Consider the following 12,706-nt stretch of genomic DNA (forward strand, 5'->3'; position numbering starts at 1 on the left):
GTTATACTATTTATTCCACAGCTTTGTTGAATACTCCATTCTGATTGGTCAATCATGGCATTCTACTGTTTGTTATTTCTGTATAACAGACTGCTGCTAGGTAAGGTAAATAGCAGACTGTTGATACAGTATGCACGGCGTTCACAGGACCAAGTCCTGTCATAGCAATCTGCAGAAAGGAGGCAGGTACATTTAATCGTTAATTTATAGCTTTTTCACAACACCCGGTAGCAAAAAGAAAATCAAACATTACCGTAGCTTTCTTTAGCCGTGTAATAAGCGGGATAAAATAAACCCCTTGAAGGTGATTCAAGAGCCCAATGCTTCATGTCGGGGTCCTGATCAAACTGTCGGTATGCTTTTATATGATCCCTTAGGCGAGGCTATATTTTTTCATATTACATATACTGTAGCTACAGCCTCACAGTGAGATGCTAAAGTTGACAGCTAAGCCCCAGACAGGCAGTGTGATCAGAGGGAATCAGCTCAGCCTGGTCAAGGCTTTGCTTCAGGGACTCAACTGTGAGTCTTTATGCAGCATGCTGTCTGCTGCCAAAGCCCGCCGGCAAACACACAGGGCTTCTGCTCTATACATTACATACTGCATGTCTGTGCTTACAAAGAATCTCCCAGCTCTGCATGTCCAAGATCGAGGTGAGCATCGCCTCTTTTTTTCACGTCTTTGTCCTCGAAGGTTGAAAGAAGCGACGCGGACGGCGTGTCCCAGAGACGGTCTAAAAATAAGGATGTAGCCACCGCCCACGTCACCCACTGGTGTGTGGCATTGTGACCGTCGCCTGGCAGAGCCGCAGCACCATAGACTCATTGGTAAAGTGTTTACTGTGGGAACAAAGTGTTTAGTGGAGTTATATAAAAGTTCACCCCCCCCCCGTACAGTTGTTGTAAAGTTGGGCATTTTAACATGGGGATCTATGATGAAAGACTTCCTTTTGGAGCCAGTCTCAAGTGGCCATTCGGGGAGTTACAGCTGTTGGTACTTCCGCGTTGGCTTCATCTGTCCAAGGCAGAGGTTGCTGCTTGGTGCGTTACAGTCTGCATGTGTCTCTCAATGTGGAGGGGTCAGAGGTCAGAGCAGAGGCCTGCCTGAGAGCAGGGGGGCAGGGTTAAAGAGAGGGCGCACTGACTCACCTCAACACCAGCCTTATACACACACGCACACACACCACGCACGCACACACATACACACACATACATACACACACGCACGCACACACACACACACACACACATACACACACATACATACACACACCACGCACACACACACATACAAACGCACGCACGCACACACGCATGCACACACACACACCACACGCATACATACACCACGCACACACATGCATGCGCGCACACACACACACACACACACTATGAATCGTCCATCCAAAGGACTTTTAAAGGAGGTCTCAGCTTTGTGTGGACTTTCACTTAAGCTGCTGAATATCTCTGGGCTTTGAAATAAATCAATTAAGGTGAGCCTCTGGCTGTGCTAATGCAGTCTTTCTCTCTCTCTCTCTCTCTCTCTCTCTCTCTCTCTCTCTCTCTCTCTCTCTCTCTCTCTAAAGATGTGAGATACCCTCTTAAGGATTATTAATTATCAGAAAGAAAGAAAAAAACACGATTCACCATTTAGCTGTGTAATTGCCGAGGGTATTCACACACTGCAGCAGATACGAGCAGTGGCGTGCCCTAGGCAAGATTTTTGCTGGTGCCCCCCCCCCCCCCCCCCAAAGAAAATATAATAAAAATTATATTGCAGCTAATTCCACCACAAATACTTATACAGTCACACAGAAACTGTATAGCTTTATGCATTTGAAGTTTATTGGAAATGGAAACAACAAACCAGTGCAAATATAAGAATTACAATATTAATAATATAAATAAAATAAAATAAAATAGCACTAAAACTGCTGCCTGCAGGCTCAGAATCGCCCTTCCCCCACTCTGGGAAAAAGCTCCGAGCAGGTAGAAGGGGGGCGCGGCCGTGCAGGGGGTGGGGTGGTATGGATTAGGGACCATGGTGAAAGTGCTGCAGCCCAGGCAGCCAGAAAGCCAGGATTAGAAAAATTATTTCACTATTATTTAAAGACTTAAGACGTTGTTTTGCTTATTTTTTGTCTACTATTGCAAAATAATAGTAGGCCTATTATCATGAAAAAGTATTTGTTTAATTATTATTATTATTATTATTATTTTAACCCTTTCTGGCGCCCCTAACGGCTCAAGCGCCCCTAGCATTTGCCTAGTTCGCCTAATGGACGGCACGCCACTGGATATGAGGGTATTCACACACTGCAGCAGATACGAGGGTATTCACACACTGTAGCAGATACGAGGGTCTTCACACACTGTAGCAGATACGAGGGTCTTCACACACTGCAGCAGATACGAGGGTCTTCACACACTGCAGCAGATACGAGGGTATTCACACACTGCAGCAGATACGAGGGTATTCACACACTGTAGCAGATACGAGGGTATTCACACACTGCAGCAGATACGAGGGTCTTCACACACTGTAGCAGATACGAGGGTATTCACACACTGCAGCAGATACGAGGGTCTTCACTGCAGCAGATACGAGGGTCTTCACACACTGTAGCAGATACGAGGGTATTCACACACTGCAGCAGATACGAGGGTCTTCACTGTAGCAGATACGAGGGTCTTCACTGCAGCAGATACGAGGGTCTTCACACACTGCAGCAGATACGGGAGCAGTTCAGCAGCCTTGGCCTCGGCCATTAGGCTGGAAACACCGCAAGTGCACAGCAGAAAAACATGGCACCACGCCGAGGAGCTAAGTGACTGAGTACCCCGAAATACGGCCCCGGGGCCCGTTTGATACCGGGTCTCGGTACCCATCCCTAGAGATGATACACTGTAGCTTTGTGAGGAGCTGAGTGACTGAGTGGACATGATACACTGTGGCTTTGTGAGGAGCTGAGTGACTGAGTGGACATGATACACTGTGGCTTTGTGAGGAGCTGAGTGACTGAGTGGAGATGATACACTGTGGCTTTGTGAGGAGCTGAGTGACTGAGTGGAGATGATACACTGTGGCTTTATGAGGAGCTGAGTGACTGAGTGGACATGATACACTGTGGCTTTATGAGGAGCTAAGTGACTGAGTGGACATGATACACTGTGGCTTTGTGAGGAGCTGAGTGACTGAGTGTAGATGATACACTGTGGCTTTATGAGGAGCTGAGTGACTGAGTGGACATGATACACTGTGGCTTTATGAGGAGCTAAGTGACTGAGTGGACATGATACACTGTGGCTTTATGAGGAGCTGAGTGACTGAGTGATGATGATACACTGGCTTTGTGAGGAGCTGAGTGACTGAGTGGACATGATACACTGTGGCTTTGTGAGGAGCTGAGTGACTGAGTGGAGATGATACACTGTGGCTTTGTGAGGAGCTAAGTGACTGAGTGGACATGATACACTGTGGCTTTGTGAGGAGCTGAGTGACTGAGTGGACATGATACACTGTGGCTTTGTGAGGAGCTGAGTGACTGAGTGGACATGATACACTGGCTTTGTGAGGAACTGAGTGACTGAGTGGACATGATACACTGTGGCTTTATGAGGAGCTAAGTGACTGAGTGGACATGATACACTCTGGCTTTATGAGGAGCTGAGTGACTGAGTGGACATGATACACTGTGGCTTTATGAGGAGCTAAGTGACTGAGTGGACATGATACACTGTGGCTTTATGAGGAGCTGAGTGACTGAGTGATGATGATACACTGGCTTTGTGAGGAGCTGAGTGACTGAGTGGACATGATACACTGTGGCTTTGTGAGGAGCTAAGTGACTGAGTGGACATGATACACTGTGGCTTTGTGAGGAGCTAAGTGACTGGGTGGACATGATACACTGTGGCTTTATGAGGAGCTGAGTGACTGAGTGATGATGATACACTGGCTTTGTGAGGAGCTGAGTGACTGAGTGGACATGATACACTGTGGCTTTGTGAGGAGCTAAGTGACTGAGTGGACATGATACACTGTGGCTTTGTGAGGAGCTGAGTGACTGAGTGGACATGATACACTGTGGCTTTGTGAGGAGCTAAGTGACTGAGTGGAGATGATACACTGTGGCTTTGTGAGGAGCTGAGTGACTGAGTGGAGATGATACACTGTGGCTTTGTGAGGAGCTAAGTGACTGAGTGGAGATGATACACTGTGGCTTTGTGAGGAGCTGAGTGACTGAGTGGAGATGATACACTGTGGCTTTATGAGGAGCTGAGTGACTGAGTGGACATGACACACTGTGGCTTTGTGAGGAGCTGAGTGACTGAGTGGACATGATACACTGTGGCTTTATGAGGAGCTGAGTGACTGAGTGGACATGATACACTGTGGCTTTGTGAGGAGCTGAGTGACTGAGTGGACATGATACACTGTGGCTTTGTGAGGAGCTAAGTGACTGAGTGGACATGATACACTGTGGCTTTATGAGGAGCTGAGTGACTGAGTGGACATGATACACTGTGGCTTTGTGAGGAGCTGAGTGACTGAGTGGACATGATACACTGTGGCTTTGTGAGGAGCTGAGTGACTGAGTGGACATGATACACTGTGGCTTTGTGAGGAGCTGAGTGGATGAAGCAGATGGCTAGTGTAAGTAATGGAGATGTCAGATCAGAGCTCGTCCTTCAGAGACAGACTCAGGACTGATTAGTTTTAGAGGCTCATCCGTTCAGCCTGATTAGACTTTCCCTTGGCTTTTAGCCCCCTCTTCTCCCTGTGTATTCTCCCTCCAGAGGTGCTCTCTCTCTCTGTCTGTCTCTCTCTCTCTCTCTCTCTCTGCCCCCTCTTTCTTGTGCTCGCTCTCCCTTCTCTTTCCTCCTGGTTCTTCGTCTCTGCCTCTTTCAGCGTCCACATCATTACTCCACACTTTTCCCCAACCCAGTCACCAGAATAAAACATTGGCATTTTATCTTTCTGCAAACCTACAATCTAAACGTAAATTGGAAACAAAAAGACGGTTAATTTGAAAACCTTGCCGCCTTTGCAACGTTAAGAGATGCAATTTCAATCAGGAAGACTACTTAGCTCACGCCCTCTTTCATTCACATTTCTCCCTATTCAATCACAGTTATCCACAGTTATCCACACACAGTTTCTCTCATATTTGTTCCCATCAATCAAAGTTATCCACGCTCTCTCAATAGATCAATCGTGCAAGCCATCTCCTTCCCTCGTTTTGCCGCTGAACCAATCATCTAAAGTGGTTGAGAGTATTTCAATTTCTCGTCTCTTACTATGCGTTTGGCTACTCACCGTGTTGTCACTCTGCTTTGCGGTCATTACCGTGTGCCAGTTGTTTAGCCCCGCCTCCTCCCCTGCCACCACCAATGTCATGGCTCCAGAGGGATTCCCCCGGTTACGGTTAGAATTCAGGTTTGGGTTAGGCTTAAATAACAACGTTAAATGTGACGTACGGTTGAAATGTATAGACTTTAGACACGCTGGGATGCGAACACGGTGAAAGTGTTTACACCATCCATCCATCCCGTCCACCACCACTACTGTATCTACGAATGTGATATGCAAAGTATTTTTTGGTTCAGACATGTTTATATTCTACATACCAGTGGATTGCAGAAACGTACAATGCCAGCATTGTATTCTGGCGACCTGGCTGCTTTTTCCCCACCCACAATTTTCCTGGTGATTCAAACCACAAACCCTCTTCTTGACCCTCGACCTCTAGCAGCAGATTTCACTGATTAGCTCCTCCTCACCTGCAGAGGGCCTCAGACCTGCAGGTGGTGTAAGAGCATGTCTCACCTGCAGAGGGCGTCAGACCTGCAGGTGCGTCTCAGCTCGAGGCAGCTGGGCTTGTGGCGCTCTTGGTGGGAGCAGGCTGGGACGATGGTCTGCCGGCGTCTCTCAGCACAGGCCTGGTCCCGGCAGGAGCAGAACAGCAGAGGGTAGCTCAGCTCCCACGACACCCGCTCAAAAAACTGACGCAGCGCCTGGGAGAGAGCGAGCATCCACAGTGTTATCATCATCTGTAACACCATTTACATTTATATTGTACTTATCCAGAGCCACTTACAATGACTGCACCAGTGGAAGGGGGCTACACACAGGAAATACACACAGGATGTGTGTATTTCAGAAATCAGAAATCAGAAATCTCAGATCGCTTTGGAAATCATGTCAAGAGCGCTTCCAGCGCGCACAGACCACAGCCACGGAGCGATTTTGTTTTGTTTTTTCTCCTGCCGTCGCACGCAGTACGGGTCAGGACGCAATACGGTCACACGGACAGTAGCCATCTAGTTTCGTCTGTTTGTTGTTGTTGATTGTTCACACTGTAAACGTTAAAGCCAGATTATTGGCAATTCTGGCAGCGGCAGAGGTTGAAGATCCCCCTGGCAGGAGAAGAGGTAGGAGGAGTGACACTGACGAGCAGTGCGCTTTTCCTCCAAATGTTGAACTTTTTTCAGCTTGAGACGCCCAGAGCCCTGCGCCCAAAAACACTAGCCGCCAAGAGCGCTTAAATGCCATGTGTGGTCCTTAAAAGAGGAGCGCTCCTAGCATGTGCTTACCATAGAGCAGTGATTCCCAAACTGTGGGCCGTGGCCCACTAGTGGGCCATGGAGGTACTGCAGGAGGTCCGCGAGTGGTCTGCCAACACTCCCGATTTTCGCGGGCAATCAAATGGCTACAGCTACAGTGGAGATCCTGCTATGAGAAGAAACTAGAAGACCTAAGTCCATTGGTACCAAGCGTAATATGCTGGCTTGTCGGGAAGGGGGCTAAATAACGCTCTAAACATAGGTTACATTTTGGCGAGGGAAAACTATTTCAAAGGGGTCCCTTGACCTCTCAGCTCAATTTATCTGAATGTACCCACGAGTCTCCCCATTAGAGATAAGGTAGCATTTTTCACAGCCTAGCATTAATAACTTGTGGATTGATTTCTTCTGTTGTTGCTCATCACATTTTGTCTCAATGTGTTATGCATGCAAATACTTCTGATGAGTGAGGGGGGGGAGAAAATGTTGGCAATCTGCTTTTGGGTATTGTGCCGAAATGTTTTTGTATGTGGATGGATTATTAATTTCCCCAGTTCACATGCTCCGTTAATTCAATAAAAAAAAAATATATATATATCTATCATATAAAAAACAGGGAAATACGTCATCTTATAGTCTCATGTGTTGATCAGAGTTGTGATTAAAGAGTTGGCTGGGCCCCGGAAAATTTTCACATTTCAAAGTGGGCTGTGGGAACCCCTGCCATAGAGAATGAATTGCACAAAGGCGCTGGCTTCTGAAATACACACTGATACCTGTCTGAACAGGTATCTCCGTTTGTATTTTTCATCCTTTCATATTATATATTGATGTATTTATTTCGTAATATTTTATATTTTGTAGATCTTTTATTATAAATCATAATTAAAACATGTTCACCTGATCATTTTCACATAAAACACCCTAATGTTTTTATTTTTATTTTTTTTATGTCCACTTAAGGGAGTATCAAACAGGTGTTGTTTATTCATTTTAAGAATGGCATTTAACTGTTTTTGCAAATTAACTGTGATTACTAGATCACACAAATTATAATTATAAGAAACCAGAAATTTGGAGTGTGAAGTTCAGGCCCTTAGTGCCCTGTGAAGATCAGGTGAAGGTCAGGCCCTTAGTGCCCTGTGAAGGTCATGTGAAGGTCAGGCCCCTAATGCCCTGTGAAGATCATGTGAAGGTCAGGCCCCTAGTGCCCTGTGAAGGACATGTGAAGGTCAGGCCCCTAGTACCCTGTGAAGATCATGTGAAGGTCAGGCTTTTAGTGCCCTGTGAAGGACATGTGAAGGTCAGGCCCTTAGTGCCCTGTGAAGGACATGTGAAGGTCAGGCCCCTAATGCCCTGTGAAGATCATGTGAAGATCAGGCCCCTAGTGCCCTGTGAAGATCATGTGAAGGTCAGGCCCTTAGTGCCCTGTGAAGGCCATGTGAAGGTCAGGCCCTTAGTGCCCTGTGAAGGTCAGGCCCTTAGTGCCCTGTGAAGATCATGTGAAGGTCAGGCCCTTAGTGCCCTGTGAAGGACATGTGAAGGTCAGGCCCCTAGTGACCTGTGAAGATCATGTGAAGGTCAGGCCTAGGGATGTTCATTTTGAAAATTTTCCAAAATCGATAATCGGTGAGAATTAACGATCAATTATCGATTATCGATTTTATTAATACTTAGAAAATTTTCAATATTTTCATTTTTTTTTTTTTTTTTTTTTTTTTTTTTTTAACAAAATGAATGCCTATGGCAGAAAATACGAAAGACAACGTGTTCTCCTCAATGAACTCTTTATTTCAATGTGTCCCCTCTCCAACACTGCTGTCCCCGGCGCATGCCGGTGTGAATTTCTCATGTTTAAAACAGTTTTGTTGGCACAAAGGCCCGTGCCCAGCCAGAAAACTAGAGACTATATGAAGCTCCACCTCACGTTAGTCGGCTGTGCAATGGAGTGGGGCGAGGAGGAACGAATTCCACCCAAACCTAGTCCAAAAAAAAAAAAAAAAAAAAAATTTTTTTTTTTTTTTAAATAATTAAAAAATCGATCCAAATGCCACAGGATCGATTCCAATCCTTAACGATCGATTATCGATTTTCGATAATTGATGAACATCCCTAGTCAGGCCCCTAATGCCCTGTGAAGATCATGTGAAGGTCAGGCCCCTAGTGCCCTGTGAAGGACATGTGAAGGTCAGGCCCCTAGTGACCTGTGAAGGTCATGTGAAGGTCAGGCCCTTAGTGCCCTGTGAAGGTCATGTGAAGGTCAGGCCCCTAATGCCCTGTGAAGATCATGTGAAGGTCAGGCCCCTAGTGCCCTGTGAAGATCATGTGAAGGTCAGGCCCTTAGTGCCCTGTGAAGGTCATGCCCTTAGTGCCCTGTGAAGGTCATGCCCTTAGTGCCCTGTGAAGATCATGTGAAGGTCAGGCCCCTAATGCCCTGTGAAGATCATGTGAAGGTCAGGCCCCTAATGCCCTGTGAAGATCATGTGAAGGTCAGGCCCCTAGTGCCCTGTGAAGATCATGTGAAGGTCAGGCCCCTAGTGCCCTGTGAAGATCATGTGAAGGTCAGGCCCTTAGTGCCCTGTGAAGATAATGTGAAGGTCAGGCCCCTAGTGCCCTGTGAAGGACATGTGAAGGTCAGGCCCTTAGTGCCCTGTGAAGATCATGTGAAGGTCAGGCCCCTAGTGCCCTGTGAAGATCATGTGAAGGTCAGGCCCCTAATGCCCTGTGAAGATCATGTGAAGGTCAGGCCCCTAATGCCCTGTGAAGATCATGTGAAGGTCAGGCCCCTAGTGCCCTGTGAAGGACATGTGAAGGTCAGGCCCCTAGTGCCCTGTGAAGGTCATGTGAAGGTCAGGCCCCTAATGCCCTGTGAAGATCATGTGAAGGTCAGGCCCTTAGTGCCCTGTGAAGGACATGTGAAGGTCAGGCCCTTAGTGCCCTGTGAAGGTCAGGCCCTTAGTGCCCTGTGAAGGTCAGGCCCTTAATGCCCTGTGAAGGACATTTGAAGGTCAGGCCCTTAGTCTTGTCGCTCAGCACATGGTCGCAGACGAAAAAGAAAGTGTCGCTCATGGTGTTGTATTTATACTTCAGTGAATGTTCGCCTCGGTTCAACGGTCACGTGACACCCGAACGCTATAGTGCTGCAGACAGCCAAGAGAAGAGGAACGCACAGTGAAACCACCTCGGAGGCAAGATGTAACGTACTTGGCTGCAGCCGCATATAAACGACACACCTCCTCTCGCTCTGGGAAATGCACAATGTTCTTTGTGATTTTCATGAGTATACTGTATGTATGTGAGTACAACTTGAGGATTTGTTTAGACAAAGAGGCCAAAACCACGGGTGAATTCCCCTACTGCAATGGCCGCTAGACTCCGGCTCCAAAGAGACTCCAAACCACCCACCTCCATGCAAGGCAATGAGACCACAACCCAACCTTTCACTCACACAAAATATGAAGTCAATCATTTCTTTCAACAAGAGCTCAGTAACTAATTTACCTTATTCTAATGGTTGTCTTTAATGGTGTTTAAACGCGTTGTTGATTTTAATTAAGTCGTCAACGTGTTCCCACTACCAAGATGGTAAGGCCCTTACCTTTTGACATCGCTTCCGGCTGCAGGGCTCCTGATTGGCCAGAGAGGGCTGTGGGGGCGTCGCCTTGGTGCAGATGGCAATGTAGGCGGAGCGTTGGCGTTTACACGTGTCGTTGAGATTGCAAGCCTTGGCTGCATCCAGACACGGGTTACAGGTCTTCCCCCCTTCAGAGCAGGGACTCACCTTAGAGAGAGAAGAATCTGAAGATGAAAGAAAAGAAAAGGTTGACAGCAGGAAGTGACACAGAGCAGGAAGTGACATCAGTACTTAAAGGAACACTCCGCCCATTTTCAACCAGCTTTGTATCATTAGAACATCAGTAGTATATCAGAAAACTGTAAACTGTTTTGAAGTCTGTCATTTAATTTGACAGTTATTGAGTGTTAAAGTGTGGACCAGTGACATCACTGGTCCACACTAAATCAAATGAATAACTCATTAACTCAAATCAACTCTCAATAACTGTCAAACTAGATGAATGATGAATAGTTTGACAGTTATTGAGAGTTGATTTGAGTTAATGAGTTATTAATTTGAGTTAGTGTGGACCAGTGATGTCACTGGTCCACACTTTAACACTCAATAACTGTCAAATTAAATGACAGACTTCAAAACAGTTTACAGTTTTCTGATATACTACTGATGTTCTAATGATACAAATCTGGTTGAAAATGGGCGGAGTGTTCCTTTAAGGTTGACAGCAGGAAGTGACACAGAGCAGGAAGTGACAATAGTACTTTGCTGCATTGCCAGTTATTTATTGACACTTATGCACTGTTTTAATGTTGCTGCAGCTGCTGTGAAGATGAGATTAAAGAAAACATTCCATCTGTTGAAAACACATTTAAAATGTTCAGAGTAGGTCGATTGGAAGAGGAGATGCGGTGCACTATGCTGCCGTGTTAATTGGGGGGGAGGGGGGGGGGGGGTAATAATTGCTCTATAACCACTGGAGCAAAATTGGTTTTTAACTTTCTCCGAAAATAAGGTCATTATTTAAATGTGTTGGGGGAGGGGGGGGGGTTTGTGGGGGGGTTTGTGTGTGTGTGTGTGTGTGCGTGCGTGCGTGCATCTCTCTGTACAACTTGATAAAAAAAAAAATTATTCCAGGGTAGAGGGATGTTTAGCTTTTAAATGTCTAAATCATCCGCTCATCCGCTGTGCTGAGAAGGTGATCGGATGCAACCTGCCAGAACACTGAAGCGGTCTCGTAAGATCATGGCCGACCCCTCCCCCCCTGACAACGAGCTCTTCAAAACACTCCCCCTCGGCAAGAGACTGAGGTCTGTCAAGACCAGAACCTTCTCGCCACAAGAACAGCTTCTTATTCTTCTTCTTCTTCGTCATCAGCCTCACAAACAAGGCCCGTAAGCCCCTTCCACCAAGGACCCTACCAACACCCCCAACAAACCCCACGACCTCCTCCTGAACCCAGCTGATGAACCTCAACTGACATGAGACCCCCCACCACCAGCACCACCACCACCAAACGTCACTTTGCAGCTGGGCTTCACTCATCACTTAAAGTAGTACAGCTGCTTCTTCTACCAGAACTTTACACCATTAGATTACTCTTGCTAACTACATCGTGCAGCGCTTAGACTGTAACTCATATTTAATTTAATGCCTATTTCACTCGGAGTGTAAATTCATGTAAATTCAATGTAAATTCATATTTTATGCCTATACTGAACGCTCCACTCACACTCCTCACACATCTCTGAATACTGACATGACCGCTACGCTGCATAATGACACTAAACAAATCCCTCGTATGTAATCTTGCATACTGTGGCAATAAAAGTGATTCTGATTCTGATCCAGATAAACGCGTGCTTTGGCAATATGTACAATGTTACGTCGTGCCAATGAAGCCATTTGAATTGATTTTGAAGTGAGTAGTAGTCGAGACAGAGTGACTGTCTGATGGGGCGATCGCGGGCGCTGCCGCCTGGCGTGCGCTCCTCTCTTGCGCCGTGCGTCGTTTTATTCTGGCGGTTTTTACGTTTTATTCTGGCGGTTTTTACGTTTTATTCTGGCGGTTTTTACGCAGGCCGAAAAGTTACAATATTTTGATCTTCTCAGCACATAAGGCCCGGAGTCACACTGCTCGTCAGTGTCAGGTGGGCCAGGGCAGTCAATTAAATCAAGCAGGAGGTGGTCTCTCCTTCCTGTTCTGATGGTTTGTCGAGGTGGGAACACGGGTAGCAACGGTGGGACAGAGGAAACGACAGATGAAGAGCTGATATTAGTGGTCTTTAACCTGGTCGCACACGCAGCCCTGCACCTCAGAGCGCCACAGGCCACCGAGCTGTTTGCTCAACGCGCTCCGTCTAGGCGTCTTTGAAGCGGATGTGCCTGTTCTGTGTGATCACCCCCTGAGTCTATGATGAAAGCCATTGCTGTTAGCTGTCATCACTTCTGTCTTAAGGTCAGATATAATTAGGTATGGATATAGCCACAATTAGCGTATGTGTGTGTGTGTGTGTGTGTGTGTGTGTGTGTGCGTGCGTGTGTGTGTGTGTGTGTCTGTGTGTGTAT

General features: G+C 46.7%; 1 protein-coding gene across 1 annotated transcript in view; it reads right to left on the minus strand.

Annotated features, from left to right (window-relative positions):
- Positions 1 to 12,706, minus strand: part of gfra2b (GDNF family receptor alpha 2b) — a gene marked incomplete at both ends in the record, with an annotated part of 180,497 nt that overhangs the window by 67,476 nt on the left and 100,315 nt on the right. The window contains 2 exons of the mRNA XM_083641113.1: positions 5,831 to 6,018; positions 10,166 to 10,365. Coding sequence (XP_083497239.1) covers positions 5,831 to 6,018; positions 10,166 to 10,365 — 388 coding nt within the window. The remainder of the gene's footprint in view (positions 1 to 5,830; positions 6,019 to 10,165; positions 10,366 to 12,706) is intronic.

The sequence above is a fragment of the Poromitra crassiceps genome, assembly GCF_964638095.1.
Source record: "Poromitra crassiceps genome assembly, chromosome: 8".
In the NCBI taxonomy this organism is placed as follows: Eukaryota; Metazoa; Chordata; class Actinopteri; order Beryciformes; family Melamphaidae; genus Poromitra; species Poromitra crassiceps.